Genomic DNA, 15,459 nt, shown 5'->3' with positions numbered 1-15,459 from the left:
GGACAGCCAGCAAGTCCAGGAGGCAAGCTGTGGGGGTTACTGATAGTGTGACATAAACCCAACATCCCGGTTTAGGCTGTCCTCATGTGTGCGGAACTTGGCTATCAGTTTCTGCTCAGCGACTCTGCGCTGTCCATCTGACTCATTTCCACTCCATCTGACGAAGGAGCAGTGCTCCGAAAGCTAATGGTATTTGCTACCAAATAAACCTGTTGGACTTTAACCTGGTGTTGTTAAAACTCTTACTGTGTTTACCCCAGTCCAACGCCGGCATCTCCACATCATGACCACCATCGACACCGCAAACAGTCGGCTCCAAGTGGAGAGGATTTCCAAGAAGATCGCGCATATCGACACAGACATCAAGTTTCTACAAACATGCAAGAAAGCAGACAAGATACCGAAAGGACTACAGATGATGAACCCACTCAGGTCAACCTATAACACAGACTACACTGAGAGACTTTGCCGTTGCACCTCTCTCACCCTCCTCAACCACCTCATACACCAGCTCTACAGCAAACGCCGCATCCTGGAAACCAAGATAGAATCCATATTCTCAACTTGCGCTCAGGACGCAGACCAGCTGCGAAACTCTGCCAAGCAGATGAGACAAAGGAACTACACCATCTACATGCACACCAAGAACAGGAAACTTGAGAAACTCAGCATCACCACCAGCAGCAACCAAGACTCCCCTGGTACCACAATAGAAAACAGTACCACTGCAGGGAAGTCCATTGTCAACTTGTCCGACTACACACTTCAACCAGATGAAATCGAAGTTCTCAGCCGAGGGCTCAATTTTTGCCCCACTACCAAAATAGACCCCGTCAGTCTCGCAGCACAGAGGAATTCATCAGGCGAATGAGGCTGTGGGAGTTCTTCCACAAACCCCAAGAGGCCAACAGCGAACACAATGAGACAGCCAATGAACTGGAACAGCCGACAGAGAGATCCGCAGTGCAACCGAAGAGGAAAGGGTCGAATTGGACTCCGCTGGAAGGCCGCTGCCCTCGACTTGACATGTATGCCCAAGCCATCAGGAGGTGCGTCAACACCAAATTCATCAGCCGCACTCACAAGACAGCACCAAACATCACCCAGGCACAACGCAATGCCATCCACGCTCTCAAGACCAACCGCAACATTGTCATCAAACCAGCAGACAAAGGAGGGGCCATCGTCATACTGAACAGAACGGATTACTGCAAAGAAGTGTACCGACAACTGAACAACGAGGAACACTACAGACAGTTACCCACAGATCCGACCAAAGAACACACCCGTCAACTCAACACTCTGATCAAGACCTTTGATCTGGACCTTCAAAGCACCCTCCGTGCTCTCATCCCACGTACTCCCCGCGTTGGAGATCTCTACTGCCTCCCGAAGATACACAAGGCAAACACACCATCCATCGTATCGGGCAATGGGACCCTGTGCGAGAACCTCTCCGGCTATGTCGAGGGCATCCTGAAACCCATTGTACAAAGAACCCCCAGCTTTTGTCGCGACACTACGGACTTCCGACAGAAACTCAACGCACATGGAGCAGTTGATTCAGGAGCACTCCTCGTCACAATGGATGTCTCGGCACTCTACACCAGCATCCTCCACGATGATGGCATTGCTGCAACGGCCTCAGTACTCAACGCTGACAACTGCCAGTTTCCAGATGCAATTTTACAATTCATCCACTTCATCCTGGACCACAATGTCTTCACCTTCAACAACCAGTTCTTCATCCAGACACACGGAACAGCCATGGGGACCAAATTCGCACCTCAATATGCCAACATCTTCATGCACAGGTTCAAACAAGACTTCTTCACCGCACAGTACCTTCAACCGATGCTATACACTAGATACATTGATGACATTTTCTTCCTTTGGAGTCATGGTGAACAGTCACTGAAACAACTATATGATGACATCAACAAGTTCCATCCCACCATCAGACTCACCATGGACTACTCTCCGGAATCGGTTACATTCTTGGACACACGCATCTCCATTAAGGACGGTCATCTCAGCACCTCACTGTACCGCAAGCCCACGGATAACCTCATGATGCTCCACTTCTCCAGATTCCACCCTAAACACGTTAAAGAAGCCATCCCCTACGGACAAGCCCTCCATATACACAGGATCTGCTCGGATGAGGAGGATCGCAACAGACACCTCCAGACGCTGAAAGATGCCCTCATAAGAACAGGATATGGCGCTCGACTCATCGATCGACAGTTCTGACGCGCCACAGCGAAAAACCGCACTGACCTCCTCAGAAGACAAACACGGGACACGGTGGACAGAGTACCCTTCGTCATCCAGTACTTCCCCGGAGCGGAGAAGCTACGGCATCTCCTCCGGAGCCTTCAACATGTAATTGATGAAGACGAACATCTCGCCAAGGCCATCCCCACACCCCCACTTCTTGCCTTCAAACAACCGCACAACCTCAAACGGACCATTGTCCGCAGCAAACTACCCAGCCTTCAGGAGAACAGTGACCACGACACCACACAACCCTGCCACAGCAACCTCTGCAAGACGTGCCGGATCATTGAGATGGATGCCATCATCTCATGTGAGAACACCATCTACCAGGTACACGGTACCTACTCTTGCAACTTGGCCAATGTTGTCTACCTGATACGCTGCAGGAAAGGATGTCCCGAGGCATGGTACATTGGGGAAACCATGCAGACGCTACGACAATGGATGAATGAACACCACTTGACAATCACCAGACAAGACTGTTCTCTTCCTGTTGGGGAACACTTCAGTGGTCTTGGAGGGCCGAAGGGCCTGTTCCTGTGCTGTATTGTTCTTTGATGTTGGTGGAGGCGGACACACTGGGAACGTTTAAGACTTATCTAGACAGCTATATGAACGGAGTGGGAATGGAGGGATACAAAAGAGTGGTCTAGTTTGGACCAGGGAGCGGCGCGGGCTAATTGTTCTTTGTTTCTCGTTTCAAGGCTTCATTCTATGATCATCTTGCTGGTGCCAGTACAGAGCGAGACTGCGGATAGTTGGGAACCTGTCTCGGGGGCAGGGAATTCATATGGTGTTCATGGAAGTGGAAATGAATAGGGTTGGGAAGCATTTTCCGATCAGGGCCAGTGTGATCTCCTGGACTCGTTTCGATCGCCTCAGGGGGTCGGAGAGGAATTTCCGAGATTTTTTTTTCCCCATATTGGCCCTGGGGTTTTCACTCTGGGTTTTCGCCTCTCCCTGGAGATCACATGGTCTGGAATGGGGGGGTGGGGTGAGTTAATAGGTTGTGATGAACAAAGCATCATAGCTGTGAGGGACAGCTCGGGGATAGGATATTAGTATGTAGATAGGCTGGAAAATTGGGCGGGGATCCTGGATTCAGGATTCAATCCTGGACCGGGGAGCGGCGCGGGCTTGGAGGGCCGAAGGGCCTGTTCCTGTGCTGTATTGTTCTTTGTGGTCACGGGCATTCAGCCTCTGATCTTCGGGTAAGCGTTCTCCAAGGCGGCCTTCATGAACACGACAGCGCAGAGTCGCTGAGCAGAAACTGATAGCCAAGTTCCGCACACATGAAGACGGCCTAAACCGGGATCTTGGGTTTATGTCACACTATCAGTAACCCCCACAGCCTGCCTCCTGGACTTGCTGGCTGTCCTGTCTGGAGACAATACACATCTCTTTAATCTGTGCTTAATGCTCCCTCCACTCATATTGTCTGTATCTTTAAGATCTGGTTGGCTGTAGAGATTTGCAGTCTAATCAGTATTCTGTAACTTGATTTTGTGTCAGTGCCCTGTTTGAGAGCAGATTTTCACTCCATCTGACGAAGGAGCAGCGCTCCGAAAGCTAATGGCATTTGCTACCAAATAAACCTGTTGGACTTTAACCTGGTGTTGTTAAAACTCTTACTGAGAGATTCCTGGCCAGCCATGTGATGGAATGAAAAGTGAAGCCTAAAACATCACCGTTCATTTCTCCAGGCTACAACATGCATGTAAAAGTCTATGTTGCCACAGCAACTCAGACCCCTTGGCAGGCTGGTTGATTCAATTGGCTGGACAGCTGTGTGGATCAGACTTGTCCAATAGCATAGCGTTTGATCCCCATCCCAGCTGGGGTGAATTCAAGATCTGCCTCCTCGCACCAACTGTGATGGAGGTTGTGACTCTGGGACGTAACTGTCTTCAGGCAGAGAACAGGAAAGTAAGTATTTGGGAATCGCATGAAAACTAGCTTGCAAGCTTCACTCCGTATAGAATAACGGCTAGTTATTAGAAACATTTTTTTAGCATTTATTATAAGTCAATGTCGGGAGGCGATGGCCTAGTGGTATTATCACTAGATTATTAATCCAGAAACTCATCTGATATTCTAGGGACCTGGGTTCTAATCCTGCCATGGCAGATGGTGGAATTTGAATTCAATAATCTGGAATTAAGAATCTACTGGTGACCATGAAAACCACTGTCGATTGTCAGAAAAACCCATCTGGTTCACTAATGTCCTTTAGAGAAGGAAATCCGTGGTCCTTACCTGGCCTACATGTGACTCCAGAGCCACAGCAATGTGGTTGACACTCCATTGCCCTCCAAGGGTTTCCCCAACAGGAAGAGAACACTCTTGCCTGGTGATTGTCGAGCGGTGTTCATTCATCTGTTGTCGTTTCCTGTTGGGGAACACTTCGGCGGTCACGGGCATTCGGCCTCTGATCTTCAGGTAAGCGTTCTCCAAGGTGGCCTTCACGACACACGACAGCGCAGAGTCGCTGAGCAGAGACTGATAGCCAAGTTCCGCACACATGAGGACGGCCTCAACCGGGATCTTGGGTTCATGTCACACTATCTGTAACCCCCACGACTTGCCTGGGCTTGCAAAATCTCACCAACTGTCCCGGCTGGAGACAATACACATCTCTTTAACCTGTGCTTAACCCTCTCTTCACTCACATTGTCTGTACCTTTAAGACTTGATTACCTGTAAAGACTCGCATTCCAACCATTATTTTGTATATTGAGCTTGTGTCTTTATATGCCCTGTTTATGAACTGAAATCCCACTCACCTGACGAAGGAGCAGCGAGCGCTCCGAAAGCTAGTGGCTTTTGCTACCAAATAAACCTGTTGGACTTTAGCCTGGTGTTGTGAGACTTCTTACAATAAATGCTGGCCAGCCAGTGACGCCCATGTCCCATGAGTGAATAAAAAGAAATGTAATGCTTCTCCTGTACATGAAACTAAAGTATTCATCACATTTATAATTCAAAAAGTTGCAATTTTGCTTCCTTCTTTTCAAAAACTTGCATATGGTTAAATAGCACACATGAAAACATAAATGGATAAAATATTCTACAAAGGTAGGTTAATATTTTTTAGCATTGTTACAAGAGCATATTTTACCTTCAACTAGCCTCCCATACACTGCGCACCATAAACCTGAAGTCATCCAAAATTCAGCTGCTGTGTTCTGACCTGCACCCAGTCATATTCACCCATCATGCTTACATTGACCTAGGTAAGTACTTCCAGGTAAATTACTTCCAGGTAAGTAATACTTTGAAATTAATATTCTCATCCTTGTTTTCAAATTTCTTCATGGCTTTGCCCCTCCTTCCCTCTGTAATCTGTGATATTTGTGCTCAAATTCAGGCCTCCCTCCCCTGATTTTAATTATTTTACCATTGATGGCCATGCCTTCAGCTGTTAAGGCCCTCAGCTCTGGAATTTTCTTCCTGAGCTTCTTTGCCTCTCCATAAAACTCTTTGACCACACCATTGGTTATCTTAAATCCTTATGTCCTTAAATCACCTTATGTGGCTTGGTGTCACATTTCTTTGATAATGTGAAGCATCCTGGGACATTTTGCTAAATACAAGTTGTTCTTGCTTGCTGGATTTTAAAATTATCCAACATCCGAGTTTCAGTCATTCCCTTCTCATTCACCAAGTAATATTAAACCGCAGGTTGTTATCAGTGATTGGAGGGTGTAGGTTGGTGACTGGTAACAGAGCTGGTCAAACTGGTTGTACCTTTTAGAATTTGTGACAATTGCCTCCTTTTCAATTTCTTCAAAAGCACTTAAAAGAATCAAAATTTACTTCAGTTTACTGAATTGGGAAGGGAACAGCTGGCAGCAGAATTGGTTTTGGATTGTTTGAGCAAAGATCTGGCACAAACATGGGCTGAATGAATGTTCTTCTTCGGGGCTGAATGAATGTTCTTCTTTGGTGTAGTAAACGTCTCTGGTATTGATTATTTCAGAGGTGGAAGCTGATCACTGCTGTATAGGAAAGGTGCATTGCTACAGGTAGTGTACGTAAGACTGGGAACAGTTGGTCAGGAAGCTACCCTTCTCAAGAGACAACAATTATCCTTCGCAATTCAAACTGAGATGCTGTATAGGAGTGGGTTTAATGAAAACATTTGATCATAAGTGTCTTGAGATACACATCTCAAACCAGTTTTTGTGAAACTGATATCGATGTTTGCAAATGACTCAACATCTGCCTTGAAGCTCAATAAAGAGGCTAGGTGGCCAAACGATAGTTGGCATTGGTATGACATACCAGGTTTTTTAATCATTGAAGTTGGCATGACGAATTTACATTTTACTTCACAGTATTATACCAAGGGATGACTAGCTGGCTCACATTTCATATGGAAATTGGGCTGGATCCTTCCAAGTAAGAAATGCTGCAATTCTTCAATATGTGAAAGCAAAATGCTGTGGATGACAGTTAGTAATGTGCCAGCGCAGATCAAACCATGCAGACAAAGATGACATTCTCATTCCAGGTTTGTTGGTTTTGATTACGTTTCTTTATTTTCACACAATGAATAACATATGAACAGATTACTTTTCAGTAAGTGCTCTATTGCTAACCTGGTTTTGGCAGCAAAACAATGAGCTTCTTTCAGAAAAAAAGTTTTAAAACCAACAACCATATGTAGAAGCATGACAATCAGCATGCCAAATACATAAGCGCCAATCAACAGCAGTTCATATCTATTCAATGTACAAAAATGCTTCATGAATAAAAACTGTTACAAAAAACATTTCAAACAACAATGTACAAGTTTGCTCTATGTTTAATTAGAATACAAATATAATATTTGTCTAAAATATGTGTACATACAGTCAAGTATAATAACATGCAAATACACTCTAAAAAAGGTTTAAAAACACTATGAATACAGACTAAAATAAGCCAGCACTATGTAAAAGGACCTTGTGCCCCATGTTTAAAGTTACATTTTTGAAACTTCATTTGCAGTCTTATCAATTTTCAGCAAGAAATTGCTCTGTTTTCTAAAAAAAAGCAGAATGAAAACAAAACACTGGGATTTGACTAGGACACCCGTGTAGACACATTTGGCAGCTCTTTCAATGTCTCTGTATTGTTTTAGTGTTGCAACCTTGGCAGGCCTTTCACTAGATATGATACAATACATTATTTCGCATCAGCACTATACCGTGCTTTATCAGACCCAAAATTTACTGTACCTTCATGCTGATTAAATTGTTAATGCTGTGGTCCATTTAAAACAATTGTCATTGTCATTTTAATGGTTTTGCTTTTGTGACACAACGTACCAAATTTTAAAGGCAAGGGTTACTTTTAAAACTTGTGTGTTATAGAATATATTAATACCACCCCCCACCCCTCCCCAAGTCCAACTGCAATTAGCACCATTCCCAAACCCCAGTTGCATTAAAACAAGTGTTTGGCATCAAAATGAATTGTTAAACTTGATTGAAAAACAGTTAAAATGACAATTACACAGACACGATGATTCAGACAGTTTGAACCCATGCAGGTCAAAGATGTGTAATTACATTATATACAATAGGCTACTGTTTTTGACTGAATTAAGGCTGCCATGATATAAACATTTTGCCTAACTCTAACTGCAGTCACAATTACTCATTTTGAAAAATAATTGAAAATATGTTTTGGATTATCTTCATAAGAACACTTAATTTCTTTTTGCATAAGGGGAAATTAAATACAGAAATTTAAAAGCTTAAGGTAATAGTTTTCATTGATTCTCCAAAAAGAAAGAAAACACACAATTACCAGGATACAAGACAATCACAACTCCGGGGATACATTAGAACAGCCAAGTCTTTGATATTAATTATTTGATTATTTGCATACAATAGTTTGGGAAATAGTGGATTACAACTGACACTGTTAACTGGGTAAGAAGTTTAACAACACCAGGTTAAAGTCCAACAGGTTTATTTGGTAGCAAAAGCCACACAAGCTTTGGCTTTTGCTACCAAATAAACCTGTTGGACTTTAACCTGGTGTTGTTAAACTTCTTACTGTGTTTACCCCAGTCCAACGCCGGCATCTCCACATCATGACTGTTAACTGGGACATGGTTAACAGAACCTTTTCGTTATCGCTGACTAACTCAGTTCTGTAATGACAACTGACGGATGGGGTTTACCAGTTAACAAGGATGATCCGGTAGATAATGTAATTTCTGTTATCAGGCCATCCCAAATGGTAACAGTTCTGTTAGTTACAAACTTGAATGTATAATATTCTGCATCCTCTCAAAGTCAGTATTTTCATTTTCCATATTTTGTTTGTGTGCATTCAGGGGTGAGGATTGTAATATCGTGAGAAAATTTGGGACTTTGTTTTACAGTGAATTTTTTTTTTAAATTTGGAGAACTGTCACTTAAGTATTGCATGGATAAGCATGCTGTGAAATTTATATAATTGTGGAAAATATATTTTTTTAAAATCTTTGTCAACATCTATTTACTTTGGAAAACTGTAAGGCCATACAGGAGGGCACACAATGTTATATTTTTAAATGATCTAGATTACAACATCAATTCCTACCTTTACAGAAAGTCACTTGTGAACTTAATTGCTCAAACTTTAGTGACACGTGCGGGAGTTGAATATAAATTATTATTTCTTTAAAGAAAGTGAAATGCAATTCTCATCATTAAAAGAGTTAATTTGATTGAATTTCTTTTTACTGTTTTGTACGCGATTGGTTCTCGAAGGATACGCTTGGTGATAAAAGTACAGGTGTAAGTGGGAAATCCAGCTGATCCCCTGAGAAGTTCAGTCTGAATCTATTCTGCACTTTGCACCTCTTTCAGATCCATTATTTCTGATTAATGTCACTTTCTGACAGGGTTGTCCATCAAGGCGGGAACATTTATTTTCACTACATAAAATAAACCTGGGACACTTATTGATTGAAAATGCCCTTTAATGACTTTTTTTTTTCTATTTCTGCTGAGTTACCAACAGCATATGTTGAACTGAAGCAGAAAGTGCTTTATGTGGATAACACTTTTGCATTTAAGGCTCTGTGAGTACAGTATTGCCTAAATGATGGCAAGAATACTTTAAAATTTGTTTGTCTCTCCATTAATCGACTAGCATATATTGATTATAAATCCAGTATATAAGAAACGCTGTTGCAAGCAAAATGTTATTGCTGCCTGCCTTCCCAAGGAATATTTCATTAATACATTCTTCTAACAGGCTGCCAAAAGTACTTGTACTAACTTACCCTTTTATATGCCATTACATGTTGCCCACTCGCAAATAATGGGTCCGTGGATAGAGCGCGGTTAACAGGGAGAAGGAATGTTTGTACAAAGCTGTGAAATTGAATTGACATATTACAATACCAGACATTGACAGGAGGGTCTGGTATTTGTAAAAAAAATGCAGTGAATGCTGGAACGAGGCTATCCCTTTCATATAGTGGATTGTATGAGAAAATGGTTATTATTTTTAAATTATCCAACATCCGAGTTTCAGTCATTCCCTTCTCAGTCACCAAGTAACGTTAAAGTGCAGGAAGTTATCAGTGATTGGAGGCTGTAGATTGGTAGCTGGTGGCAGAGATGGTCAAACTGTTGTACCTTTTTGAGTTTGTGGTGATTGCCGCGTTTTCAGTTTCTTTGGACTTCCTATGTCTCTTCAGTTTCTGCCCAACTTCCTCTTTCTGCTTTCTCTTGGTGCCCTTATCTGACTTAGGCTCCTGTTGCTGTACCATGCATATTACAGCTTCTATTGTGTCCATGATTGTGTCCTGACTAGCTGAGGCCAGTGTCTCGGGGGCTAAACTGTACCTCAGGCCCCGTTTACTAGGAAGATCCACACACTTCTCCAGTACCGGCATCTGATCCGTGAAGTCATCGTCTAACAGCACTGGGTGCTTTCTTGGACGGCCTCGCCTCTTTTTCACTATGTTGTTGCCAGTCTTTGACTGCCTTTGCAGCCTTTTGGCTTTCAGGATCTTGTTGACATGGTCCAAGTTCTTTTTTGTTGCAAGAATTTTGTCATAATTGCACATCTTCCTGACTTCACATTGAATAGCTTCAATTTCTCTCCTCTTCAGTTTTCTCCTTGGTGAAGAACTGGGACTTTGCACTGAATGGAGAGAAACAAAAGGAATCACTTTAATCACCAGATGTATATGATCACTTAATTAGTTTCACAGCATGAAACTATACACTGTCCAATGCCAGACTGATGTTAAAATGGTTTAAATATGCTTTTGAAGTTACAGACAGCTTAATATTTGAAGTATCTTTTGGACCACTGGTGAAACTCAGCTAGACGACTTGCTCAGGAAATAGAATACAGGTTCTCCTACCTAATGCAAACCCTTTTTTTTGATCACTGAACTTCCGTTGCCACAAACTGTTTTTAATGTATCCTCGAGATTAAGGACATAAAAAACCTGGTCTTAATGAAAAGCAGCTTGGAGAAGGGCATCGGGTCACAGAAGCAGTTATCTCTCCTTGTGGGTCTACAGTACATGTATCAAATGTTAAGGGGTTCAGAATCAAATTTTTTAATGAATACTTATGCTAGCTTTATCCCAGATCAAAATACCAAATAAGTGCTTGAGACAACTATGTTTCTTTAACAAAAGCTATTGTCACTTAAAAGGCCAGATACAGTGCACACTGTTTATATTATTACAAACCACGTTCGCCTGTGTATAGATGCAGCAAATCTATAGTTTGAGGTCACATAAAATGCACTTTGCAAGACACCGTCAGTGGCAATTACTATCACCATGTTAAGGCTTCAGATGCACTATCATATGCCTTGTAAAATGTGTGAATTTTGAAAATATTGGAGGGAATGTTTCTAGTCCCACCCACCATGAGAATCGTGCAAAGGTCTGTTGACCTTGGGCAGGATTTTCTGGTTTTGGGGCAAGCACAGCTGGAAAATCCCACCCATTGACTATTTTTATGTTAAAAGATTGTTCCATCATCTCTCGTCCAATATTAAAACATAATCAGCATTTAGAAGCCATGAATCTTTGTCCTGGCAGACAGTGACACCAGGACTGATACCTTTAGTATTATGATGTCCTTAGAAAGCTTTCTCAATAACAGTTCACTGGCTAAATGAAGCTCACAGTGTCCACATGAAGAGGACAAGAAGAAAGAGGATAAGATCTCAAGGCTTTTATGGATGAGTAAACCATTCCACCTATCTTAATTCATCCTCCAGAAAAAACTACAGTCAACCCAACAGCATCTAATTGTTTCTCAAATGGTTTCAAGGTCTTTGTTTCCTCTACTACTGGAAATCCATTTCAAAAGCTGATCACTCCATGTGAAAGAGGATTACAGATTTCTGTATTCTAGAATTACGGAGTGGGGGCATTGTCACTCAGGTATCTAAAGTCGTAATCAGTATTGATATAGTAGCTGTAAAATAATACTTAAAAATGAGAAGACAGATTTTTTGAATTCATTAATGGGATATGGGAATCGCTGGCTAGGCCAGCATTTTTGTCCATCCCTAGCTGTCCTTGAGAAGATTGTGGTGAGATGTCTTCTTGAACCGCTGCAGTCCATATAGAACATAAGTAGATAAATAAATTCTCCAACATGTTATAGAACATAAATTTGAATTAATGGAACACAATTTTATAACAGATATCAAAATATTTAGTCAAAAGTATGATAAAGGTTTAGACTTATCTGCCAGACAAGAACAGAGAGTCAAAACATTACAGTCTTTCAAAATGTAGTTGGATGCTTTTACAGAAGAGTTAGGTGAGAAAAGCTTCAATGACCCAAATGGTATTTTCTTGTCCATGTTTCCTTTATAGTCTTAAACTACTGAGAATTTAAGTTCAAATGTTTTGTATTTAATTCCTTAATTTGTTTATAACGAAGAAAAAAAGGGGTGGGGTGACTGGAAGCATGGAACATTAATCATAGAATCCCTACAGTGCAGAAGGAGGCCATTGGGCCCATGTAGCCTGCAGCAACATCAATCCCTCCCAGGCCCTATCCCCGTAACCCCACGTATTTACCCTGCTAGTCCCCCTGATACTAAGGGACAATTCAGCATGGCCAATCCACCTAACCCGCATATATTTGGAGTGTGGGTGGAAACCAGAGCACCTGGAGGAAACCCATGCAGACACGAGGAGAACGTGCAAACTTCTCACAGACAATCACCCAAGGCTGGAATCGAACCTGGGTCCCTGGCGCTGTGAAGCAGCAGTGCTAATCAAAACAATATAACTATAGTATGTGCCACCAATGCACAGCATGTTTTCTGTACTTCACACCTCCTTCCCTACTCTGCCATATAAAATACATAATATTATCATGATCAGTGTGTCATAATAATGCTCCTCGTTCTGTGGCTGTAGCAAAGGTGGGAAGAGGGTGGTCATAAAAATTATAGACATTTGGGAATCATCAAGGAACAACATTTTTTTTGTTAACCTCAGCACGAAGACCTGTAAAAATCTCTAAATGAATTAACTAGATTTTTAAAAAATGATAATTAAACAATGTTTTTTAAGTGTAGTGAGAGCTGCTTTCAAATGTGCATCGTTTAAGATCAAGGCATGCCGTCATTTTAGTGCAAAACAGGTCCTGTTTCAGTTCTGCTTAACTACAATTATTATTAAAGGCTGAGCACCCCTTCATAGATTCCCACCAACTTATTCCAAGTTTCACTGAACAGCTGGGTTCATTTGTGGATCTCTTTCCTCCCACAAAAAAAGTTTTTTTTTAGATAAAGAGTTTCAAAGGAGCCCTTATTAATGACAGGAAATTCTCAGAAACCTTCCATTTTCTCATTAAGAGAACTTCTTAAGTTGTCTGTTTGTTACCTCAACATATGGGTTGTAGAGAAGTGGCTCGGGCTGGATTACTCTAATTGACACAAAAGTGCCTTTCATGGTGTTGTGGTAAACAGAACAAACTGGGCTCAATGGCTTCAAGAAAATTGAACACTACTCCTGGAGGCTAAAGCATACTCTTGTTATCCTGACCTGGGTGGTTGGGGGCAAAATGATCAGAGTCTTAAGTGAAGAGGTGAACTGACATGCCAGCATTTTTAAAACTTGGAAATAACAAGATGTACACATATCAAACTGTCATCATGTCGTTTCATCCACTATTAAGTCTTCTAGCAGATGATTATAGAGACACACTGATCTTTTTAAAAGTACTAGCTGATCTCTCATGGCAAGAGTCATCTTGAGATGAAGTGTGATTAAAGAGCAAAAGATAATTAAACAAGGATGTGCAGTCAGAACTCCGTTCCTATCTCTGATATGTGCACACTCTATATATTCTGTATTGTTATGCAATATTTCATTGACAGTTACTTTACTAAAAACATTGGTGGTGATTCCCCCAGTCCGCTGCACTAACTTTGCAGACTAGCAGGCCAGGACACTCAAACGGAGGCCGTGTGGCTGGCTTCCAGATGGGCGCCACGGCTTCCGCAAGTCTCCAGGCCCCGGATTTCCAGCGCCGTCAGCTCCATACCAAAAATCGGGTTAGTGTACACTGTATTCAAATAAGGATTTAAATCTCATTAGCGGGCCAGCGACTGAAATCTCCGGGCCAGTTAGCCTCTCTTTCCACGCCAGGAGTGTTTCACCCCAGTGGAGTTTACAAAGGTTCCCCACTAATGGGGAGTTGGCAGCCCGACCCCGCTGGAGTGAAGGGGGGGGCCATCGAGGCCACCCCAGGAGGTCGGGGGTGAGAGGGCATTGCCAGCTGCCTGCTGGGGGAGGAGGGTAGGGCTGTAGAACAGCAGATTGGGATTACGGGGGGTGGGGGGGGGGGGGGGGGGGGGGGGGGGGAGAACATCAAGGTGGGCTAGGGGTAGTGGCGGGGGGTGGGGGGGGGGTCGAGACTGGCCTGGACACACCGGGGAGGCCAGTGATCGGGCCGTGGCGGAGGGGGTGGTAGCGTTGAAGGGGCATCGATGAGGGGGTCACGGGGCAGGCCAGCAATCGAGCTGGCCAGCGATTGGGAGGCCGACAGTGCGGGGCCACTGCACATGGACCTATCTCGGTGCTGACAGATCGGCACATGCATAGTGGCCCGCTCAGTGCTATGCTGCCGGCCTCTCCAGCGGGAATAGGCCCCGCCCACAGCTTTTCAGTGTGATTCACGGTAGAGCACTCACCAGTACATAGAGTGTGGGAGATTCATTTTGAAAACCCCAGCGGGGTTTAGTCCAGTTTTTACGCAAGTTCGACACTTAGAACTTTTGGGGGAGAATCCCACCCATCAGGTGGCATTTTATCGGCACGTCCGCCTGAGATTCGTATGATCTCGCCCGAGGCCAACGGAGAACGCCATTCTCCAAGCCTTGCCCGCCCCCCAAATCGGGGCGGGTGTGCCGGTAAAATTCCGGCTATTATGTTTGTGTGCACTCCTTGCCAATGTTTTCAGTGTAAACCTCCTATGTGCACATTTACAATAGACATGTTGGATCAAATTTGCGCTACAACAGCGGGTAGCTTGAGTCGGGAAATTTCACGGTCCTGCAGACTTGCCTCGGTTTAAAGGGCTCTATTAGACCTCATTTTCACTCTAGGCGGCAGGGCTGGGTGCCAGGATAGAATCGGACCTGTTGGCCTCAGAAGCAGATCCGAGGTGGTCACAGCGACAGGTGAGTGCCAAGGTGGGTTGGTTAGTAGGCCCGTTCTCTGGGACTTTGTTCCAGTTGTTTTAGTAGCTGTTCGGCCCTCTATCCGTCACCACTCATGATACATGCAAACTAACTGTTTCTCCCCTCAGATTATTTAATACAATGACAATGGTCCTGTATAATCTAGTGAATATGTGGACCAGGTTCCCATTAGAATCAGTTGCGTTGATTCAGGCACCCAACAAGGAACTTGTATTGGCTGAATACTGGATTGAAAATTATAGACATAAATATTGACTGAAATGATTAATAGCTTCATGCAGCACATGGGACCTCAGCAGCTGGTGGGAGAACAGATGGAAGTCTACTGACTATAGATTGAACTTGGCATCTTTTTGGCCAGGTTGGCTCTATAACTCACTGGATAAATAGCATGAGTGGGAATATCCATCAAGAAATTTCTACGCTAATGTTTGCCCCATCACCACGTAGCAGAGTAAAACGTTAACAAAATTCAACATTTCTTCATATAAA

At 43.2% G+C, this 15,459-nt stretch overlaps 1 protein-coding gene across 3 annotated transcripts in view; it reads right to left on the bottom strand.

Moving 5' to 3' along the window:
• Positions 1–6,803: 6,803 nt before the first annotated feature.
• The window catches only part of setbp1 (SET binding protein 1), a 328,180-nt gene continuing 319,524 nt past the window's right edge, over positions 6,804–15,459 (bottom strand). For all 3 annotated transcript variants that reach the window (XM_078222155.1, XM_078222166.1, XM_078222176.1), the window contains exon 5: positions 6,804–10,416. In XM_078222155.1, the coding sequence (XP_078078281.1) occupies positions 9,848–10,416 (569 nt within the window). In that variant the 3' untranslated portion in view covers positions 6,804–9,847. The remainder of the gene's footprint in view (positions 10,417–15,459) is intronic.

This window comes from Mustelus asterias, chromosome 1, assembly GCF_964213995.1.
Source record: "Mustelus asterias chromosome 1, sMusAst1.hap1.1, whole genome shotgun sequence".
Classification (NCBI taxonomy): domain Eukaryota; kingdom Metazoa; phylum Chordata; class Chondrichthyes; order Carcharhiniformes; family Triakidae; genus Mustelus; species Mustelus asterias.
Note: the sequence above shows the minus strand (reverse complement) of the source record. Positions and strands in the feature narration are given on the sequence as shown.